The 23181-nt window shown below is 42.2% G+C and overlaps 2 protein-coding genes across 16 annotated transcripts in view; one reads left to right on the top strand and one right to left on the bottom strand.

Annotated features, from left to right (window-relative positions):
* CACNB2 (calcium voltage-gated channel auxiliary subunit beta 2) overlaps positions 1–23181 on the top strand; it is a 393564-nt gene that overhangs the window by 366735 nt on the left and 3648 nt on the right. For all 12 annotated transcript variants that reach the window (XM_086714809.1, XM_086714810.1, XM_025930405.2 and 9 more), the window contains 6 exons: positions 2955–3035; positions 3518–3576; positions 13768–13877; positions 19734–19885; positions 21310–21405; positions 22383–22568. In XM_086714809.1, the coding sequence (XP_086570935.1) occupies positions 2955–3035; positions 3518–3576; positions 13768–13877; positions 19734–19885; positions 21310–21405; positions 22383–22568 (684 nt within the window). The remainder of the gene's footprint in view (positions 1–2954; positions 3036–3517; positions 3577–13767; positions 13878–19733; positions 19886–21309; positions 21406–22382; positions 22569–23181) is intronic.
* NSUN6 (NOP2/Sun RNA methyltransferase 6) overlaps positions 15759–23181 on the bottom strand; it is a 73005-nt gene continuing 65582 nt past the window's right edge. For 3 of the 4 annotated variants that reach the window (XM_086714820.1, XM_086714821.1, XM_086714822.1), the window contains 2 exons: positions 17799–17860; positions 15759–16991 (listed from right to left, as the gene is read on the bottom strand). The gene's annotated coding sequence lies outside the window, so the exon portion shown is untranslated. The remainder of the gene's footprint in view (positions 16992–17798; positions 17861–23181) is intronic. The other variant, XM_025930261.2, reaches the window with a different exon arrangement.

The following is a 23181-nucleotide window of genomic DNA, read 5'->3' as shown; positions in this document are numbered from 1 at the left end:
CGTAGAGCCTTTGCCACTGGCCCGCCAAGGTGCCACACAGTGATGCTCCTTGTCCCCTGACTGAAAACCAGGGTATTCCCAAGTGCCCTTCACTCCAAAGTCTGTCTCCTTTCGCACATTTTGTAGCTTGAAAGCATTATTTTTTAAAAACATTCCCCCCGCCCCCGACACACACACACACACACACACACACACACACACACACACACGATTGCCATTCAGTCCTTTCTTCTCACACACACCACTTTGCACAGCCTACTGCTGTGCTGTCTTTTGGAATCCTACTTCCCAGCATCACCATGTCCAGCATAATGATGGGTACGTCGTGACATGGATGCAAGCATTTTGCTACATGGAGGAACTCTAAAATCATCCATGAAGTGTCAGAGGCTGAACTGTAAAGTGTGTTGTTGTTTTTCTTTTTCTTTTTTTTAAATAAATGATGGTTACATTTATAATAGAAGACCTCAGCACTCCAGGCAAAAATGAAAACCTGGATTTTTGCGTTAACATGGACAGCCCCAGCCTGATGTACGTCCACACCAGTGGGCCCATCTTGCTGGTCCTGTCTTCTCGGCGCAGCTAAAACTTGCAGCCAAGTGACTACCAGTCTTCATAGCACAGATGCCTAGAAAATCTGCATCCTTCAGATGCTCTGGATCTTACAGAGCAGTGACCTGAACGAAAACCATGTTAGTCAAGATGTGTTTTTTGAAGTTTGCTTTCTCTTAAATTCCCAAACCTTACAGATGTCTATGAACCACGATTTTTTCAGCTACACAGTTGGAACAAAATAGGGCTAGCGGGAAAGGGTAGATAAAAATGATGGTGTCGTTATCACTAGGGCACAAAGTACCAATATTCCATCAAATAAGGTAATTTCTGTAGCTACCCTATCGAATACGAAGCTGATTGATGACCGGCATGGGTAACCCTTTGCTAGTTGGTAGCCACAGACTGAAGGAACCAAGACCTTATGTATGAAATCCTGGGCCGCTTAACCCTTACAGGCTTGAAATAAAATTTCTTGGTAGCCGTTGCTGAAATATGTGCAATTTATATTCCTGATCCCAACAGTGGAAAAGGTATTCTTCTACTGAATAGTTATAAGGACTCGGCTTCTAAACAGTTTCAGTATGATCCCAGGTGTTATCAATGTAATAACAAATATGCTTATGATGCCTTCGGCACTGGTATTCATTCTTCTTGTGTTACTGATTATGTGGTGAACTTCAATGTAGAGCTCAAAAACCAAAAGCCAACCTGACATTCACCGATACGATTGTTTTCCATCTTTTAGGTTGCTTTTAGAGTGGTGCTCGTGGCATTTGTGCTGTTACTGTATTATGTTTGTCTTGTTTTTTTCTTTTTTTTTTCCTGTTTGAAAATGTATTCTACCTTTCTTGTGTCTATTAAAATTAATTTTGAACACTAGCTAAAGTTTTAAGGAGTAAAATTGGACAGCACATGGCAGCATTTTTTTTGTCCCCAGAATGGATCTGTCCTCTACTATGGGCGGAATCACAGGTTGAAACTACAATGTTTTTTACCGCCCACTCCCAGCCCCCACCTGAAGCAAGTTAAGTTTAGTCAACGTCAGAAAGTTTGCAGTGGGCAATTTTAAGCAACCATACACTGTTCTTGAGCAACAGGCTGATGCAGAAATTGCATTCATGTTTGTACATCAGTTTTTCAAATTCTTAAAATAGTTAAAAAAAATTTTTTTTGTCTGTGTGATTCTTCAAACATGTAGTTTTCAGGCACTCCTTAATGCAGGAAGATTCAGATAGTAATGATTTGTGTACCTCACTGTGGGAGATCTTCTCTCTCTCTCTTTTGCATTAAAAAAAAGTCCTCTGGGGTCCGTGTAAGCATTTTCTGCTATAGAAATAGCCAGTTTTAATGTGATCAAACAAATTAGCTGTTACCTGATTTTTGGGGGAAAAATTTTGATCATTTTATGTGAAGCGGTTAAAGCTGAAACTTTTTGGAAGTTTTAGAAATTGCTACAAAATGTAGCTCATTCCCCTGCTCTTCCAAGAAAGAAAGAAACTATCGTAGAAAGGCATGAATTAGTTATGTAACAGAGACATGACCTAGGCCGCTCATGAGAAGCATATTAGATGTGCGAGTTGATAATGAACCTTTTGAGGCCCCTGCAGCATGCTTGAATATGTTATCACACATTAACCCCCTTTCTTCCAAGGCACGTAAAGGCTACATTTTAAGTTTTCAAGTTCCAAGGTAGAGAAACCCAAAATCCAAAACCATGAATCACTAACCTGTGATAGGGATCCTTAGAACAGGCCTGCCTGTTAATTTAAATTCTCACAGTACAATAGGGATTTGCAAGTATTTGGTAATGGGCGTTACAGTGTTCTGAAATTAGGTTTTATCCAGGTAAGACCAACATCCAGGATGCAAAGCTAATAAGACCTTTTTTTTCTCTGCAATTAACCACGTTAGTCTGATCACTCAGCTCTTCAGAAAACTCTCAAATGCATTTAAAAAGCAGTATTAACCTCCAGTCCAGCCTAAACACTTCTTCTGCATGAGGCATGTTTCTGTCCTTCCAACTAGATCTTGCTGAAAAGCAGCACTTCCTGCTTTAGGAACTAATATGTCAGTAGTATTTCTTGAGGCGAGCAAGAAAACTGTAGACAATTCAGTAAGTTGAAAAACCTTAGGAAAATAAGCCCACCATGCTTTGCTTGGGTTTATTGAGGAAAGAGGCAAGTAAGAAAAATAAAAGAAAGGAAAGAAAGAAAGAAAGAAAGAAAGAAAGAAAGAAAGAAAGAAAGAAAGAAAGAAAGAGAAAGAAAAAAAGAAAAGAAAAAAAATTTTGGAAAGCCGGTGCCTCCTATGACAGAGTTCAGGAAGAACAATTTATACTTAAAATATCTCAGCTCCCCCTGCCTCTTAACCATCTGAAGTCCTCTCCTCTCTCTCTGCAGACAGAGCACACTCCTCCTTATGACGTGGTACCTTCCATGCGACCCGTGGTCTTGGTGGGCCCATCTCTGAAGGGCTATGAGGTGAGTGGCTGCCCTCCGGAGCACACGTGACCTTCACCAGCAGCACTGCTTTGTGACTCCACCTCCCTCTTGAATTGAGACCTTAAAGAGCTCGTAGCAGCAAAGCATGTTATTTTCCAGGCTGTGGTACATAGTGCTTCCTGTTTTGTTCTGTTTTGTTTTTATGGATGTTGCTTTGGAGATTTTGCTAGCTTTAGTTTACTCAGTCTGGGGGGAAATAGTATCAAACGGAGAGCTGCCCGAAACCACTTGCGATGTCATGTTATTGTCACTAAAACATCAGGATAAGTTGGGGGAACGTTCCCGTTTTAATTGTCACTGCTACCACAACTCAGCAACGGAAATAACGTGACAAGTCTCCCATGCTACTTTTTCCAAAGGGGAAGCATAGGATTTTAAACAGTCTGAGGAGTAGAAGTGTTTTATCCTAATTAGTAATATTTTTATTGTGTCTTATTAATTTATTGCTTGCTCAATTGCAGGTCACAGATATGATGCAAAAAGCGTTGTTTGATTTTTTAAAACACAGATTTGAAGGGCGGTGAGTATTTCAGGATACTGGATTTTGTGGATTTCTTCTTGACGGTGACAAAACCCGGGTGGGACAGGCGTGTGATCCCAAGAGAAAAATGCCCTCTGAGGTCTCTATGGTGATGGGCAAGAAGTCTCATTCAGTTCACTCTGATTCAGAAAATATCTGTCATACTTGCTCAGCACATCCTCAGCCCTGGACTAGCCAGCTCTCTGTTCCTGTACCTGCATCTATAAGCTTTTTGGCCTGTTGACTAGTATCACCCTAAGGTCAGCTGGCTCTCAATGCTGCACAGATATAATATACATCGTCTTCTCACTTTTCTGACGTCTGTACCATCTCCTCTCTCACCAGTTCCCAAGCCCCTTGTCATCTCTCTCCCCCGTGGAGGCAAACAGAGAACCTCTAGAGTTGCCACGCCCACACCGAGCCCCACTTGCGTGTTTGCTGGAATGCCCTCTTTTTTTCCCTGTCACTACGTTCCTAGCAATGGCCAACCCAACAACTTGGGCACTTAGATCCCTTCCTACCCCAACACAGCTGGAGAATCCTTTCCTTTCTCCTTATCGCTACTTCTCATTCTAATGGAAACTCCATCAGCATCTAAAAAGGTACTTTGTCCCTCTGAAGAAAGTTAGAACGTCTGTTCCCCTCTAGCTGCTCCATTTTTCTCCTTTTCTTTTCTTTACAGCAAAGCTCCTTGAGCCCACAGTACACACTTGTTCTCCTCTCATACTGAAGTGTACTCCAGTTACGCATCCATCGCTCAACCCAAACTAGTCCTGTCAGATCGTCCGTGACTTTCACCATCGTTAAATCCAGGGGTGAATCCTCAGCCCTCCTTGTAACTGACATGTTGGACTGCCTCATCGTCATTTAAATACTTTGTTTGCTTGCTCCCTACAAGCACACTTTCCTGGTTTTTCTTTTATCTCACTTTGTCTCCTTGGCTGGTTCTTTCTCATCAGCTAGACATCTGGGAGAACCCAGGGTTAAGTCCTTTGGTGTTCTCTCTTCTAGTTACACTCATGCCGTGAATGATTTCATTTTAAGACTTTCAATAGCACTCCTTCGCCGGTCTGTCCGCCGAATTCCAGACCCATATACCCAGCTGCCTATTAGGATCGCCACTAAGATGTCCAGTGGATTTCTCAAACTGAACCTCCCAACTCCCCTAAAGCCTGCTCTTCTCATAGTCTTCCACACCTCAGGTATAGCTGCTTCATCTTTTAGTTCTAACACCCATTAGCCGCAAATCATTGAATCATTCTTTTTTTTTTTAATGGTTATTTATTTTTGGGGGGGGGAGGGGCAGAGAGCGGGGGTAGAGAGAATCGCAAGTGGCCTCCAGGCTGTCAGCACAGAGCCCAACACCGGGGTCGATCCCACGAACAGTGAGCTCATGACCCGAGCCTACATTAAGAGTCAGACACTCGGGGCGCCTGGGTGGCTCAGTCGGTTAAGTGTCCGACTTCAGTTCAGGTCATGAACTCACGGTTTGTGAGTTTAGGCCCCGCGTCGGGCTCTGTGCTGACAGCTCAGAGCCTGGAGCCCGCTTCGGATTCTGTGTCTTTCTCTGTCTCTGTTCCTCCCCCACTTGTCCTCTCTCTCAAAATTAAATAAAGATTAAAAAAAATTAAAAAAAAAAAAAAAAAGAGTCGGACACTCAACCACCTGAGCCACCCACGTGCCCTGAATCATTCTTGACTATTCTTTTTCTCTTACATTCCACATCCAAATGCTGTTGTCTGTATCTTTAAAATATATCAAGAATCTACCGACTTCTCACATATCCTCTGCTATCCTTTTGGTCTAAGACCCCATCATCTCTTCCCTGGATTATTATAAGTTGCCTCCTAACTGGTATCATTGCTTCTACCGTTGCTTCCTTAATGTCTCTTCTCAATTCAGCAGCCTGAGCAACCCTGTTAAACTGTGAGCCAGATCCCATCACTGGGTTCAGACCCATCCCATGACTTCTCTTTTTACACAGAGTAAAAATCAAAGTCCTTATAGTGGCCTTTAAGACCCTCTCTGGTCTGACCATGCACACCCCCACACCCTGCCTTACTTCTGACCTCATCTCTTACGCTCTCCCACTTGCTCATTCTGTTCCTCCCACTTCCTTGTTCTGGGAGTGTGCCAGACAGCCAGATACATGCCCACCTCAGAGCCTTTGCACTTGCAGTTCCCTGTGCCAGATACTCTTCTTGGTATATGTGCACACACATACACACAGCCATCCCCTCTTCCTTCCTTTTTTCCATGAATCTTTTATGTATTTATTAATTTTGTTTGTTGTCATTCTCCCATAGTTGGAATATAAACTCCATGAGGGCAGGTTTTTTGTTCTTTTGTTGTTTTTTGTTGTTGTTGTTGTTTTTAAATCTCTTATATGAACTGTTGTGTTCTCAGTGCCTGGAACTGCGCCCATTGTGAACAATACTTGTGGGTGACTGTTGAATGAATGTCTCCTATATGTGTCCTGCTAGAGATACGCAGAGATGTTGAAGCCATTCACTGTCTTTGTGGACCTTAGGTGTCGACCATCAGTTGAAATTTCGACCAGTGACATATAAAGTGAATGAAAGGGCAGCTCAGCATGTGTGTGTCTGGGGTAAAGAGAGGAGGGAGGAACACTGACAGGGATGTCCTCTCTAGGAAAGGTTTTAAAGTGGTAGCTAAGATTTCACCAACGCGAATTAGAAAGGCATTAGAAAGGATGTCCAGGCATCAAGGTGTGGTACAGCATCATGGGGAAGGCAAGCCAGCTAGAGGTCTTTGAGTCAAGTCCCTCGACAAGGAGTGACTGGTAACAAAGCCAGGGCCATATCTAGTGGGTCGTGTTAATTGGCTTGGACTGAATCCTTTTCCTCTTTTCCCCTTCCCCCTCAGCTTGCTTCAGCAAGTTTTATTGAGCATACTCTATGTGCCAGGCATTGCGAGGGGCAAAATCAGACAAGGGCTTTGGCTTTAAGGAGCTTGCTTCAAGTTCACTGAAAGGAAGCCTTGAGTCAGATAATCAGTGGGCACCGTGGTCAAGGTTAAGCCACTTCCTGAAGCATCAAAGAGATGATAGGAGTCTAAAATGGAGACTTCGAAATTTAAACAAAGAGTTGATTGTAGGGGATGTGGGAACATACTGGGTTGGTTTAAATCTCTGCATTTTTAACAAGACAAATTTGGTGCCTCTCCTCGATACTCCCTTCCTTCTTGTATCCTAACAACACAGGTACAATAGATGGTATCTGTGGGTTTCCGTGTTCTTTTACATTTCTTTTTTTTTTTTTTTTTTTTTTTAATTTTTTTTTTTCAACGTTTATTTATTTTTGGGACAGAGAGAGACAGAGCATGAACGGGGGAGGGGCAGAGAGAGAGGGAGACACAGAATCGGAAACAGGCTCCGAGCCATCAGCCCAGAGCCTGACGCGGGGCTCGAACTCACGGACCGCGAGATCGTGACCTGGCTGAAGTCGGACGCTTAACCGACTGCGCCACCCAGGCGCCCCCTTTTACATTTCTTAATATCCTGCTTTTTCCTTGACCACACCTGCTTCTATAGCCATTTCTAATTTATATTGGCTTTCAGCAAGGGAGGCCAGGACAAGAAGAGGACAGAAAGAGGCAGAAAAGGAAAGCAGACACTGATTTGAGGTATAAAAAAGACTTGGTAATCAGGATACACCTAATCAAACGCTCCTAATTTGGTTTTTTTCCCCATAACTTTATGAAGTATTTTTCACTTTGTACCAGGAAAACATAGTCTTTGGCTTGGTCCAAGGCGACATGTCGGGCACTGGCCAAGTGAAAAAGGCATCGTCCTGACCAGGCTTAGTTACTTTTCAGTTCTTCGTTGTTGCCTCTGTCATTCATCCTAGTTTGGGATGGTCTTCGTGAGAATGCACACCCAGAAAATTCTGTTAGACAAAGCACTATGCTTTCTGTCGCTGAGTTAGCCCACTGTCCTTTCCAAAACACCAAAGATGGAGAAATGAGATGGTATTTCCTTGCTGTCTAAACCTAGTAAGTTCTGAATTTGGAACACAGATGCCAGCCATAGGGTATATCTTGGACCCATGTTCTAAAGTATTATCCATTCAGTCTGATTTCATTTAAGAGACAAATGAACCAAATATGTGAATACTATATTGATTTGCTGCTTCTGGCCAGGAGTAATTTCCACATGGTTTTATTAATGGGCCTGCCTTGGCTTATCTGACCCATAAAGCTCACGTTTAACACTCTAGGCTTGGGATCACCTAGTAAAGATCCTCAAAGGAATTAACAGGGTCCATAAGATACACTTACAAAAATCCATGCAAAAATTGAATTTTTTAACACATGGCAAGACATCCAGAGTCCCTGAATCATTAAATGTCTTTTGGTTTTGGCACGAATAGGGGAAGGAAACTCATCACTTCCCTATACGTGGAATTTTAGAAGGGGAAAACTACTCTTTAATTATCTATGAAATAAACTAAATTTATTTTTAAAAATTGGAAGCCCAAGGGGAAGAAAATATAAGAGGAAGTGTTGGTGAGGAAGAGACTGTTGACAGGAATTCTTTTCTGTTCTTAAACCTAGTTAGGTTCATTTGTTGAAGCCCTGGAGAGTTGTCAGAATCGTGATCCTTGCTGTTAAATAGCGTTAAAGTGTGTCAGGTCAAAGAAGAGATGATAAATCATTATCTTCTCTCTGTTGTGTGCAGTGGAGTAGCCCATTTAAAATCAGATCCATCCTAACCAACTGTGTCGTGTAAACAAAGCAATCTTCGGATTCACCTTGTAGGACATTGACAGGTAAATTAACAAGGAAATTGAGGACAAGAAGGAGAGCTACCATCAGTGATAAATTTGGTTTTCCTTCCTAGTGACTTTGCAAATGTTAGCCGTCAGCACTGAAGTGTCTGGAATGCGAGCTGAATTGTAGGGATACGTACGCTGTTGAATCTTCTGTGAGGGAATTTTACTGGAAATCAATAATCCTGGGAAACATTACATCGCTGTATTCTGTCGTGTGGATAATTTGCTTAGATGTGAAGACAGCTTCTTCTAAACTGGTGGTTATCTAGCCTGGATGCATATTAGAATCCTCTGCAGCACTTTAAAAATAAATCAGAGCAAACAACAAAGGCTTTGTGCCGCCTGTGACCGAAGCCCAGTCTCTAAGGAAGGACCTAACATCACTTTCAAAGCCTCCATGGCAGTTTTGATATTCCGAGAGGGTTTAGAGCCACGACTCTAAGTTGAATCGTCCCCCAAATTTTGCCCTTGTAATTTTCAAGGTCCCTCTTTTGACGGAACCCCAAGTGGTGACAATCCCCAAGGCACACTTAAGGAGTTGAAAAAGGATAGTGACCCCACTTCACACAGCTGACAGAGCTGCCCACCGAAGCAGGTCGTTGGGTCCTCAGCTGAGCATACCATGTGTGGAAAGGTCTGAGCATGTGAGGGAAGGAGGATGTGTTATTATAGAAAATCCCCAAAAAAAATCTTAAAAAAAAAAAAGGGGGCGCCTGGGTGGCGCAGTCGGTTAAGCGTCCGGCTTCAGCCAGGTCACGATCTCGCGGTCCGTGAGTTCCAGCCCCGCGTCAGGCTCTGGGCTGATGGCTCAGAGCCTGGAGCCTGTTTCCGATTCTGTGTCTCCCTCTCTCTCTCTGCCCCTCCCCCATTCATGCTCTGTCTCTCTCTGTCCCAAAAATAAATAAACGTTGAAAAAAAAAAAAATCTTAAAAAAAAAAAAAAAAAAGAAAATCCCGTCCTGCTGCTGAATCAGTTTCCCCACAGGCTGTGTGGTGCTCTCTGGTCTCATCTGTCTGGTCACCACTGTGTGCCCAGGATGGTGCCCATCACAAGGCAGCTTGCCTCCCAGGGAGTGCCCAGACCCAGACTGTGGTCGCCAGCAGTACCTGGGTCCCATCCAGCTGTACTGCTGCAATGCCCCCCACTTCAGATGCTCACTCTTCCCTCCACCTAGAACACCCTGCTCACAGTGTCCGTGTGGCTCATTCCCTCACTTCCTTCATGCCCCTGACCAAAGGTCAACTTTCCTGAAAGGTCTTCCCTGAACACAAATGTACCCTCCCCTGCACCCCATCTGTGTCTTCATGACCCTCCATTATTTTTGTAATGGCTTTCTTACCACCTGGCATCACACGTGTCTGCTTCCTTCCTCTCTCCCTACATCCCACAAGAATTTGAGTTCCAGAAGAGCACCCTCATGGCTGGTGCATAGTAGGCACTCAATAAATCGGTGTTGGATGAGTGACCCCCTCCGTGGTCAGGCAGATGCTCAATTGTCACCTCCTTTGCAGCTGGAGCTTCCCAGATTGTGTCACCCTAGCTACTAGACCCACCCCCAAATAAACAAAAACATGTTAAACGATTACTAAGCATTGGGTGTTTCACCTGTAGCCTGATTTCACTTGTGAATGCATTTTGAAATAATAATGAAACGATGTTTAGATTGATGTTTTAGTGTCTCTTTTCTGGTTATTGCTTTTTTTACATGTTAAATAAAATTCTCCTCTGTGGACAAAAAGCCCAAAAATCCAATACTTATTTTTTAAAAAACAGCAGTCCCACTCAGCAGTAAGAAAAAATGGAAACGTACAACAATGTAGCTGAATCTCAAATCCATTATGAGACGTGGAAGGCGCTCCATTCAGAAGGCTACAGTGATACTCTGTAAAAGGCGAAGCCAGAGGGATGAAAGGCAGTTCTTTGGGTGCCAGGGTTAGGGAAGGGGGGCGAAGACTGACAATAAAGGGGGCAGCACAAGGGAATTTGGGGGGGGTGTTGGTAATGGAACTATTTCTTATCATGACTGTGGTTGCAGATAGAGGATTCTATGAATTGGTCCAAATTGATGGAATCAGTCACCAGAAGATGAATTTTGTGACATATAAACGCACATTTCTTTACAACAGCCTGCAGTCCCTTCCCCCATTTTTCCAAATGCCCTGTGCTTCAGTTGGCAACCACTCTAAACTACTTTAGGTGGCCCTTTTGCTTCGTTACTCCTTACCAATAGATAACGTGCTCGATTTGCTACTTGAGTTTTCGGTGTTAGGCTTTATCTATTGACTTCCTACCTTGCAACATATTTACCTCTCCTGCATCTTACAGCTGTTTCTCCCATACCTGCACACATCTCCTCTTTCAGTCTCCCAACGGTTAAATCCTAATTTCAGCTGGTTCCATTTTTACTATGTATTATGACCTTGTGGGTAATATTCAAAGGAGCCATACAGCACGCTGAAGTTCTTTCTTTGGTGTTTTCTCATGGGAACCATGAGATAAGTAATTTTACTTTTCATGCTTGCTTAACTTTCTCTGTATTTGGCCCTAACTGAGCCCTTAATTCCCCAGTTGTCTGAACCACTCCGCACCACCCCCCCCCACCCCTGCAGCGTATTGAAATGCATCCTGTAGTCACTCAACTTCCTGAACCTCTGGGGGCCTTCTGTCATTCTGCGACATCTTTCACCTTTATTCTTGGGGTTTCCTTCACCCCCCCTTTTGGGTTGGAGCCCCTCTTCCTTAGATCCTTTGATCACTTTCAGGGTTTACCCTGTCATCTCAGTCCACAACATCCTCTAGTAGTTTCCCTAGAAAAGTACAGAGATTTTGGAGGCCCTGAATATCTAATAGTGTCTTTAAGCAACTCTCCCATTTGAGAGTTAAAATGGCTATAGAATTCTGATTGGAATAATTTCCCCTTAAAATTCTGACAACTTTTTGCTCCATTATCTACTGGCTTCCATTGTTGCTGTTAAGAATTACAGGACACGTGGGGCACCTGGGTAGCTCAGTTGGTTAAGCATCTGACTTCGGCTCAGGTCATGATCTCACAGTTCATGAGTTTGAGCCCCATGTCAGGCTCTGTGCTGACAGCTCACAGCCTGGAGCTTGCTTCAGATTCTGTGTCTGCCTCTCTGTTTCAAAAATAAACATTAAAAAAATTAAAAAGAATTACAGGACACTTAGTGTGGGACCTGTCTTTTTCCTTTGTCCCTCATGTCATGAAATTTGTGAAGACTGAGTCCCGGTGTAGAACTTTGAACCTTTGTGCCCATCCTTTTCAATTTGGATAATCAGACTCTTATGGAATTAGTATTTTTTTTTTTTTTTCTTTTTTGGTTTCCTCTTCTCTGCTTTCTTGATTCTCTTTTTTTCTGGGACTCTTATTATTTGGAAGTTGAATCTGCTGGGTAATTCTCTAACTTTCATACCTTCTATTTTCTCTCTTTGCCTTTTACTCTTTGTTTTATCCTTTAGATTTTCTTATGTTCCAGCTATTGTTTTCAATTTTTATTTCTGCTTTTTAATTTCCAACGACTCATTCTGAGTTTCTAAACAGAAATTTGTTAGTTTCCTGGATATAATAATCTCCTGGCTTTCAACTTTGAATACAGCTGGCCCTTGAACAACACGACTTTGAACTTGTGTGGTTCCACTTACATGAGGATTATTTTTAATGTTTCTTTATTTTGAAAGAGAGAGAGAGCAGGAGGGGCAGAGAGAAGGAAAGAGAGAATCCTAAGCAACCTTCACACTGCCAGCACAGAGCCTGATGTGAGGCTTGAAACCGTGAAACTGCAAGATCATAACCTGAGCCGAAACCAAGAGCCAGATGCTCAACTGATTGAGCCACCCAGGTGCCTCTGCCTCACTTTTTGAGAAAGAGAGAGCAAGGGAGCATGTGTACGTGAGCAGGAGATGCGCAGAGAGGAAGAGAGAGAATCCCAAGCAGGCTCCAAGCTGCCAGCGGAGAGCCTGATGTGGGGCTCAATCTCAAGAAGTGTGAGATCAGAACATGAGCTGAAATCAAGAGTCACTCAACTGACTGAGCCACCCAGGTGCCCCCATGAGATTTTTTTTTCAATAAATATATTGGAAAATTGGGGGGAGGAATTGTGACCATTTGAAAAATCCTGCCAGTGAACCAATTAGAAATACTGGAAAATTAAGAAAAAGTTAGGTATTATTATAAGAATACAGAATATATAACATACAAAATATGTGTTTATAGCTTATTTACATTATCAGTAAGGCTTCCAGTCAACAGTAGGCTATTAGTTAAGTTTGGGGGCAGTCAAACGCTCTATGTGGATTTTTGACTGCACAGGGTGTTGGTGCTTCAAACCCCCATGTTCAAGAATCAACTATATTATTCATACTGGTGCTTTTTCTGTTTGTTTTGGTCTCTCTCATGTTAGAGCTTTTCCTGAGACTCTCAGGGAGCACTGTGGGGCTCCTAAGAATGGGGGTATCACATGATCACTTGGAAATTCTATGCTCACAGGTGGGGCTTGTCAGCTTTATGCTTCCCTATAGGACAGGCTCACTGGACCATCTAATTGGAAACCTCCAATGTCGTTATCTTGGGGTCTCCTCCCTTTGGCAGTCAGTTTTCCCATGGAAAGATCTTCCATTCTGACCCCTGGAGGATGTAAGCCTGGCTGTCAGAACTGTAAGACAGGGAAGAGGGCTGGTGGCCCAACATTTAGAATCCTTTCTTTTCCATCTAGTGTCCCTGTCCTGTCTCTGCCTAGGGTCTCCTGGTCAGAGGCCCTGTATTTTACTGCCTGTAGGGAATCAACCAGTGGTGTTAAATCACACGGGGAAGGGAGTATCACCTGGCGACTCGAGGGGAGGTGGGGGGCTAGAACTCTGAAACAGACTTTTCACCAAACCTCGTGTTTTTAGTTTTGCCTTCAAACTATCATGAGGTATCATGAGGCTTCTATTTTACTCAACTATTCCCACTACTGACTTAGATATTTACTTCTCTGGGTCTGTCATCTTACTGTTTCCAGCTTCCAAATTGTGGTGCTCTCATTTCTACCAGACCTAAAATGAGCCCCCTAATTCCTTACTGTCACAACACCCTATCTGTCCTCTCTCTGACAGCCATCTTGATCTTTTAATTATTTTGTTAATTTTATTTATTGTCCATCTCTTCCACTAGACTCAAGTCTGGTAGAGCGCTTCGTCCTTGGTAAGCACACAACAAATGCCGAGTAAGGAAGTGCAGGATAAGCAAAAATGATTAGTCATTAACAATTCATTAAAAATTATTTTTACGTGAAAATAATGTTCACCGTATATCTCAAATCTAGATGTGTTTTGGGAATGTACTTTATCCCCTTTTATTCAACTAGTAACCTCAGGGTGTTCTGTTACTTTTCACCCACAGGATATCCATCACAAGGGTCACGGCTGACATCTCGCTTGCCAAGCGCTCAGTGTTAAACAATCCCAGCAAGCATGCAATAATAGAAAGATCTAACACAAGGTCAAGCTTAGGTAAGTCTGTGCAGTGCTGATGAGCTTAGGCTATTGAAACATTTCTCTCCTGACGTCGCCAATGAGAAGCTCTAACTAGATGGTAATTCCATGTGTCATAGAGCAGAGAAGAAATGGACCCGTGTTGCCAACCCGTGTTGCCAGCGGCAGGTGTTACAGTCTTAGTGATTTCATGATATGGAAAGATTTGTTAGGATAGTTGCGAGTTAAATGTTCCACTGGCTGTCAGCGTTAATGTTTTGGTTGTGTTTTTTTCCTTTCCCCCACTAATGTGAGCTTTGCTGTCTAGAGACTCTAAAACTTCCTGGCTTTGCATTGGTGTTACTGTGGGCAAGTTCGTTGATGTCTTTAATGCCTAGTTTCCTCATCTAAACAACAAAGAGAGAGAGAATTAAGTACCTTGTAGAATTATTGTAAGGATGAAACATAGTATGTTCTCCATCAGTGATGGCTATTGTCCAAAGACCCTCGGTAAGTGAATTATATACAGTGAATTATATCAATGATTATAAGTGAATTATATCAATGATTATGTCATATTCAGGATAGTGTGTGTCAGGGGGGATGGGTAGGTGTTGAGATAAAAGATAAAATTAGTTACTGGCCATTTTTAACTGATATGTGCAAAAACAGTGTAGAGATTTTAGTGAACATGTCTACAGGGTTGTGTTTGGATACTGTTTATAAACGTGATTTGCTCAAATGAGATAGTCTGGCAGTTATTTCTTCTCTGTGGCATGTGCTTGGAGTTTTAGGTTAATCATGGTCACACATTTCACTCACTGGGTTGTTAAGTTCTGTTATTATAAAGTAATTTTTCTGAGAGTTTGAGATTTTTTTTTTCAATTAAAAAAAAATTTTTTTTTAGTTTATTTTTGAGACAGAGCATGAGCAGGGGAGGGGCAGAGAGAGAGGGAGACACAGAATCTAAAGCAGGCTCCAGGCTCTGAGCCGTCAGCACAGAGCCCGATGCGGGGCCCAAACTCACAAACCACAAGATCATGACCTGAGCAGAAGTCAGATACTCAACCGACTGAGCCACCGAGGCGCCCCTGAGAGTTTGAGATCTTTATATAAATTATTATATAAATCATAGAGAAACTATTAAAAATAATAAACTATCTAATATGTAGAATACCTTAGAAAACTCAGTTTGGTTCCTCACCTAAAAAACCCTCACTGACTACACTTGGGTAATAGAGCACTGGTTCTGGGATCAACCCCCAGGGTGAGCTCTGAGCTGACAGTGCGGAACATGCTCATAATTCTCTCCCATCCCTTCCCCCCTGCCATCACTCTCAACACTTTTAATGAAACTTTTAGAAAAAAAAAAAGGAGGGAAAGAGGTAGAGAGGATGATAGGGACTTAGAGTGAGAATGAAGAGAAGCTTCTGGACAACACTGTTCTTTACCTTAGCTGTGAGTGTATGGTTTAAAAGAGGGAGGTGGGAGGGGCGCCTGGGTGGCGCAGTGGGTTAAGCGTCCGACTTCAGCCAGGTCACGATCTCGTGGTCCGTGAGTTCGAGCCCCGCGTCAGGCTCTGGGCTGATGGCTCGGAGCCTGGAGCCTGTTTCTGATTCTGTGTCTCCCTCTCTCTCTGCCCCTCTCCCGTTCATGCTCTGTCTCTCTCTGTCCCAAAAATAAATAAAAACGTTGAGAAAAAAAAAAAATTTTTTTTAAAAAAAGAGGGAGGTGGGAGATGACACCAGAGAAACAGAGGAGAGATATTAAGGGATTTGAAGCTTACCCTTAAGGCATTATGGAACCATGTATCGTAGGTTTTAGGCATTTATTCATCCATTTAACAAATACTTGAGTACCAACCATGTGCTAGGCATTATTGTAAGTGCTGGGGACACAGATGTAAAGGACACCAACTCCTCACTCTCATAGAGTTTTTATTTCATAAGGAACACATGGACAAAAGTGAGCAGATATAAAAGTCCGTGGTTCAGGAGTCTGGAAAGAAAAGGCGGGCCAAGGGGTAGAGAAAAACTGAGAAGAGAGGTTTTTTACATGGGGATGTTGGGGGAGCCTCTCTGAGGAAGCAACGTTTTAGCAGAATGACTTACGCTGTGAATTCTCTGGCCTTACAGTAAGCTACGCGTGAAAAGACTGTCTCGGGCAGAGGGTGCTGGAGGTGCAAAGGCCCTGTGGTGGGAGTATGTGTGATGTGTCTAAGGGATAGCAAGGAAGCCAGATGTGGAACGAGCAGAGGCCAGGGGTTGGGAGGATGAGGTCAGAGAGACTGTGCCTGATCATGTAGGACTTTGTAGGCCTTTTATTGTGGATGCGGTAGAAAGGTGTAGGAAAGCAGACGTGACACCATAGGACTCGTGTTTTAGAAGGATAACTGACAGCATTGTGGAGAAGAGAATGGAAAAGGGCAAGAGGTAAGTCAGGGGAAACTCAGATTGTTGCGGTTGTTTCAGGGAAAAATAATGTCCTCTGTGCAAAAACTAATAAAACGGGTGCCTTTAGAAGCATCTCCTCTCAGTCCAATTCTTGCCCTGTCAGGTCATTTAGTAGTCGTGGTCATTCGTCATTCAACTTCGAGATTAAGAGGACTGACATCAGACAGGGGTGAAGGGAATGAGTATAGAATGAAAGGAGTCAGAGAGAAGAGAGCCGGGATCTGGCAATCTGTTGAACCTGGAACATGAAGAAGCCGACTCCAGCACGAGCTGTAAGGTTCCGCTTTCAGGAACTGGGTCATCAATGGTGGTATTCTGGGGAGAAGGAATTCAGGAGGAGGTGCTTGGCTGGAGTAGTAGGCTGGGTAGGGGGATAAGGAAAATGATGACTGCGTTTGTGCACATGTTGAATTTGCAGTGTTACGAAGCACGCAGATGTCCAGCAGGCAATCGATTGTATAAACAGATCTGGAACTCAGCAGAGGACGGGGCTTAAGGTGCAGTCAATTCTTAGTAAGTCTCCGTGGACAATGAATTAGCAAATACTCAGTCTTTGCTCCCAGGGAAATGCAGGGGTAGGTGTCTCTGGCGATTTTAAGTTTTTCTTATGGTAGCACTAGGAGATAGGTACTTACAGCAGGAGAATGGTCCAGTGATGCCCGTACATGTTGAATTACAAGTTGTGGGCGTCATGTGGACTCTGTTGTAGAGGAAACAGGTTTCATGTTACAACGTGGTACAAAACTGATACTTTAACATTCCAGATATGTAAGTTTATGTATATGCTATACCTTAAGATTCTTCTATATTTAGTAGAGCTTAAATTCGAGATCTCCCTCACCTCAAAGATCAATTTCAGCAATCACTTCTTTTACAGAAGGATGAAAGATCCGGTACAGTGAAGATATAATTTGATAGGTAAAAATTTGCTTTATGCGTAAACTTTTAGAAAAGCTCCGTTACAGAAAACAAAGTATAGTATGTTGCCTTTGGAGTTCATTATGCTGATGTACCACTGTATGACATGAAGGGAAAGAAAACTTGGAAAAATTTGAAGCTTTAAGTACATCTTTTGTACTTTGTTTTAGGGTGGTACATGACTTCTTTGGATGGACAGACGGCTTTATTTGTAGCCATAGGATTCATACAAGTTCTAACTTTGTTTTTCCAGTTGTAATGTTGGTCAAGCATCACAATCTAAGATATCTACATTAGATACATTTCACACTTAGAGAATGCAGAAGAACATAACACTCTTAAAAATATTACTTGAATTAAGATAGTTAAGCCACAACAAGGTTATAAAGCTGTAGCAAGGTTATAATTGGAATAAAAATGTAAAGATAAGGTAAATGTACAGAATATGTAAACAATATTAGTCATGTTTTAAAACACTATTATGAAAAAAAATTATCAGAATATACCATTTTTATTTTTTACACTGTTATTAAATTCAGTTATGTAGGGAAGTTAAAAGTGGAAGGAACTTCAGGTATTTATCACTCACTTTCGACATTCACGGCCAGTCTTGTTTCATCTCCAGTCCTCTCCTTTGTCCCCCAACTGTCTCTGGATTATTTGGAAACAAATCCCAGACATCATTATAGATTTTATCTGTAAATATTTCAGTACCTATTTCTAAAGATTAGGGACTCTCTTTATTTAAACCATAATGCCATTATCATATCTTAACAATACATCCCTAGTATCATGAGATTTCTATTCAGCCATGTATCATTTCCTAATTGTCATATATATTTTTTATATTTTACTCACTTATGCGTTGTAAATATATAAAGTCAGGATGCGAATTAAAGTCCACAGTGATTGGTTCAAAGGTCCTTAAGTTTCTTAGTCTATAGTTTTCCATATATCTTTTTTTTTTCCCTTGTAACTTTTTGCTTAAAGAGTCTGGGTCACTTATGCATAGTTTTCCATAGTCCAAAGTTTGCTAACTGCATTATAGTGTAGTTTATTTAATGTTCTGTTTCTTATAAACTGGTAGATCCGGACAGAAGCTTAATCGGGTTTTGTTTTTCCTTCCTGCAAGATTGTCACGAGTAGCATGTAACCAAATATTATTTTAAAGCTGGTATTGCAGGTGGTTTAAGTCCAGATTTTAAAGACATCCGGGTGAATAAAAGGAGTCTAGTCATAACATGTTGTGAGGCAGATGATTAGTGACTTATCTTTCTGCAGTAGTGGAAATTACCTCCAGGAATCTGCACAGAACCAAATAAGAGGACTTGAAAGGTATTCTGTAGGGCTAGGAGTCTCAAGGAACCTGCCCTTCATGGTTGTAGTAGACACTGCAAGCTGCATGCTAGGCTTGACAGATCTATGCTTCTGGCTATTTCACTTTGAGTTTAAAAATTCAGCTTCTCATTCATACTACATTTCGAGTGCTCAGTGGCCGCAAGTGCCTAGTGGCTGGCTGTCAGGTGGAGGGCATTGATACAGACTATTTCCATCATCACAGAACATTCTATTGGACATCCTGTTTTAGATTCTAGAGAGATCATGGGGTAGACAAACTGAATGAAATTTCCCTGCTGTTCAAGCATATTTTTAGTTGATACTTTCTCTATAAACCTTATCATTTGGATTTTTGCTTTTTTCTGGTTTTTTTTTTTTTTTTAAATGTTTGTTTGAGAGAGTGCAAGCAAGGGAGGGGCAGAAGGAGAGAATCTCAAGCAGGTTCCATGCTGTCAGCAGAGAGCCGGATGCAGGGTTCGCACTCACAAACCGCGAGACCATGACCTGAGCAGAAATCAAGAGTCGGATGCTCAACTGAATGAGCCATCCAGGTGCCCTGTAGTGCTGCTTCTAATGGAGCACTACCCTTTTAGAATAGGAATACTGCAGGGCCATTCGTCTGTTGGTAGAAACCATGAAAAGTGTGTTTTTGGACAAGTTTGTTATAGATACCATTAACGTCTCTCCTGTTTTTAATGTTGTATTTCAGCTTGCTAATACATTTATCTAGATTATCATATCCAGAAAGCATACCAATAGGTAACAGTATAAACACAGATTAAGCTGATACAGTGAAAAGAAAGGTGGTGACATTTGCTATGGTAACATGGTCAGAAACAAACACATTGTTTCTATTTTACAACATTTTTATGAAATGATTTCACAGAGTGAAGTTTTACAGCACAAAAAGTAAGTCAGCACAGATAGCCAACTATTTTGATTCTCCTACTCAAACTGTTATACTGGAAGCAAATTTTATAGCTCGTTGAAAGAATTCCCTCAATTCTAAAGGTACTTTGGAGAGACAGCTCTTTCCAAAGGATACCTTTTATCAGCTCTGTTGCCTATGAACATTAACCTACTGGCTGTCCTACCTGCCTTCCAGGTGAAGAAACAGTGTAGCATTTTACTTTATTTCTATTGGGTCTAAAAATACTTTAATTGAACTCTGCTTAACCTTTTACAGCGGAAGTTCAGAGTGAAATCGAAAGGATTTTTGAACTTGCAAGAACATTGCAACTGGTAGTCCTTGACGCAGATACTATTAATCATCCAGCTCAACTTAGTAAAACTTCCTTGGCCCCCATTATAGTATACGTAAAGATTTCTTCTCCTAAGGTAAGTGGGGTTGTTATTGTCTGCTCTCTAATCACACTTCACTGTGGCGTTTATGTTGTGCTTTACACTTATAAAAGGCTATGTTTCTAACATCAGGAGTGTGAAGAGACAGGGTAGTCAAGAGTTCTTAATACAAGCGAACACATGGCTTACAACAGTGATTCCTAAAAGTGTGGTCCCTGGTTTCCTGGAGGAAGGTTCTGAGAAACTTGCTGTGAGAGTCCACAAGGTCAAAATGATTTCCACAGTAATACCAAGACATTATTTTCCTTTTTCAGTGTTTGGGCATTTGCACTGATGGTGCAAAGGTGGGTAAAAGTTAAGTGTCCATGACTCGAGACTGGTACCAGACAGCACCCACAGTGAAGAAAACCACCACCGTGCAGTTGTACTGCGCAATATCCTGACACAGGAGTAAAATCTGACTCTTCAATACAAGCCTTTTCAATATCCTGTGTAATGAAACAGGAAGTACATTTGAAAGTGCTTCAGCTACAGTTTTAGCAGTTAGCTACCTTGAGGACACTTCGCAATACAAACTCAAGTAGCTTCTTTTCTCATGGAACACCATTTTTATTTGAAAGAACAACTGGCATACTATGTTTATTCAGACTTGCTTATTTGGCAGATCTTTTCCCATTTGTCACCAGTGATAAAACTGAAGGTTTCAAACAAAAAAATAGAATTTCAGAAAATTCGAATCTACCCGAGAGCTTACCAGGTTCTCAAAAGACAGACTTTTCTGAGATTAGTGGTAATGGCAAATATCTTATTTTAAAAATGTGTCAGAAGATCTGAAGAACTCAGTGCACCATTGGTTTTCCAGATGATGAATGAATGATGTCACAAATCATGCCTAGTAAAAGATCCATTCAAATTTCAAGACAGGGTAATGGAATTTAAGAGTAAGAGAAGTTCATGGATAGGGTATTAGCTTTCACGTGCAGACTGTCGTGAAGAAAGTAGTTTGGTGTAATGTTAAAAGACAATATCCACAGTTACCTGCAAAGGCTACTAAAATACTCCTCCTCTCCTGAATTCCCTATCTGTTGAAGGATAAATTTCTTCACATATTCCAACCAAAACAATACACAGTAGCAGGTTAAAAGTAAGTGTAGCTAGGAGACTTTGCAAAAAACTATAGACACTTGTACAAAAATAAGTAACATGTTCACATGTAACAGGTGTATGTTCTAAAGCTCTTGGGGTTCTCAATTTTTGTAAACATAAAGGAGCCACGAGACCAGAGGTTTGGTAAGCTTCGGCATAAGCTCCATGCCAGCTGGGTATTTTTTTTGAAGCCTGCACCTGACGTGTGTGTGAACGCGTTAATTCTGCAATCTTAGACATTTTGTAGCTCAGTCTATTGAGCTGCTTCTTCAGCTGAGTGCAGATGTTCTCCCGTTACACCTTATCTTGCACAGGTTTTACAAAGGTTAATAAAATCTCGAGGGAAATCTCAAGCCAAACACCTCAATGTCCAGATGGTAGCAGCAGACAAACTGGCTCAGTGTCCTCCGGTAAGTGGTCTCTCGGAACGGTACAATCCACTCTGCGTCCTCAGACCTGGCGGCATATCCACAAGGCAAGCACACAAACACCGGACGGAATTCTCCCCACCGAGCCATGGTCCTCACTCCCAAGAGGTGAACTGTCCCACCCGTTCCCACAAGCACTTGTCTAGATCATGGCTTACAAAAGGCTACAGTGCATTCCGTGGTGACCGTGCACTGTTAGTATCTAATTGTCTTAAATGAAACAAGATTGTGGTTTCAAAAATTTCGTTGCTAAAATGGATTTGGGATTACTATTCACTTCTAATAATAGGGAGCAAGTTGCTGGCTCTTAACAACTGAGAAATTGATTTGAGACCATGTAAAAACAAATTTCTGAACATTCAAAACACCTTCTTCCTTCTAATCCCTCCTTTACCTATCATGCTTTGGGACCCTAGATCACCTCTGGGTTTTTGTTTTGTTTTGATATGCAGGTATAGCAGAAGTTATAAGAGTTCTGATTATATTAATTTTCTATCGCTTAGAATATTTTGAAGTTTGCACCCTGTCAAATCATCTGTGGTTTCAGCTTTTTTCTGCCAAATTTCATGTCCTAAACGGGCCTCAGTCATTTCCAAGATTAAGTTTTTCATAGTCTCCATGTCAAAAAACAGGCCTCTTCTCTACTGTCCAGATTGTATTTTTGTTTTCTTTTTTTACTTCTCTTTTCTATCGTGTCCTAAACAACTTTCACGACACCTTTCATATTCTGGTGATTGCCACGGTTAAGCATCGAGGGTTGTAAATGATGATCTCAGGCGGACAGACTGGCAATCAGACTCAGCAGGGCAGTCAGCCAGTTAGGTAAGGAGAAAGCAGGAGCACACGAGCAAATACAAAGTGGTGCAGCTCTTGAGCCCCTCCCTCGTGTGAGTGTGTGTGTGAAACTCACTCGGTGCGGGGCTGGCTAAGTGCGCCACCTGAAGTGTCTGTCTCTGCAGGAGCTGTTTGACGTGATCCTGGACGAGAACCAGCTGGAGGATGCTTGTGAGCACCTTGCCGACTATCTGGAGGCCTACTGGAAGGCCACCCACCCCCCCAGCAGCCATCTCCCCAACCCTCTCCTTAGCCGGACTTTAGCTACTTCGACTCTGCCTACTAGCCCCACTCAAGCCTCTAATTCACAGGTAAGAGGAGCCCTTCCTTACGCCCTAGAAACCGAGCTGCCTTAGGTCACGTGGCCGGGATCCACTCCCAGTCACCCAGCACAGCACTCTTTCCAGTTAGAGCAGCTCCATCCACACGGAGTCATTTTCGGGTACACAGCTCCCACTGAAGATAGCAAACAAACCAGGTAGACAACATCCTACAGACGTATATAAACTTTAAAACTCCCTAACTACATGTTCTAGAAGACAAGGATAGAATTTCCTATACCATCTATATAGCACAACCATGGAATCAGACTGCCTGGGGTCACGTTCCCGCTCCACCGCTTACTCTCCATGTAAGTTTGGATAAGCTCCTCATGTGCCCCTTGCCTCACGAAGACTGATGGCAACCTGTCCCCTACGGCCACTGCATTAATGAATTAATACACAAGACAGACTTAGGACAGTACATTCCTCATGCTAAGTGCTGTTGGGAGCACCTGTCATTTTACTTTTTTCCCCTCAATCCAAAGCCAACATCTTAAGCATTTTTTATCTTCCCGTGTGTATTCAGGTAGAGGTAGTTAAATGTGCACTTCTGTGCAGAAAATCCTTAGGGCCCTGAATCTGATTTGAACTCCAAGAGAAC

The sequence above is a fragment of the Puma concolor genome, chromosome B4, assembly GCF_028749965.1.
Source record: "Puma concolor isolate L17-30 chromosome B4, mPumCon1.1.hap2, whole genome shotgun sequence".
Lineage (NCBI taxonomy): Eukaryota > Metazoa > Chordata > Mammalia > Carnivora > Felidae > Puma > Puma concolor.
This window is presented reverse-complemented; position numbering and strand designations above follow the sequence as displayed.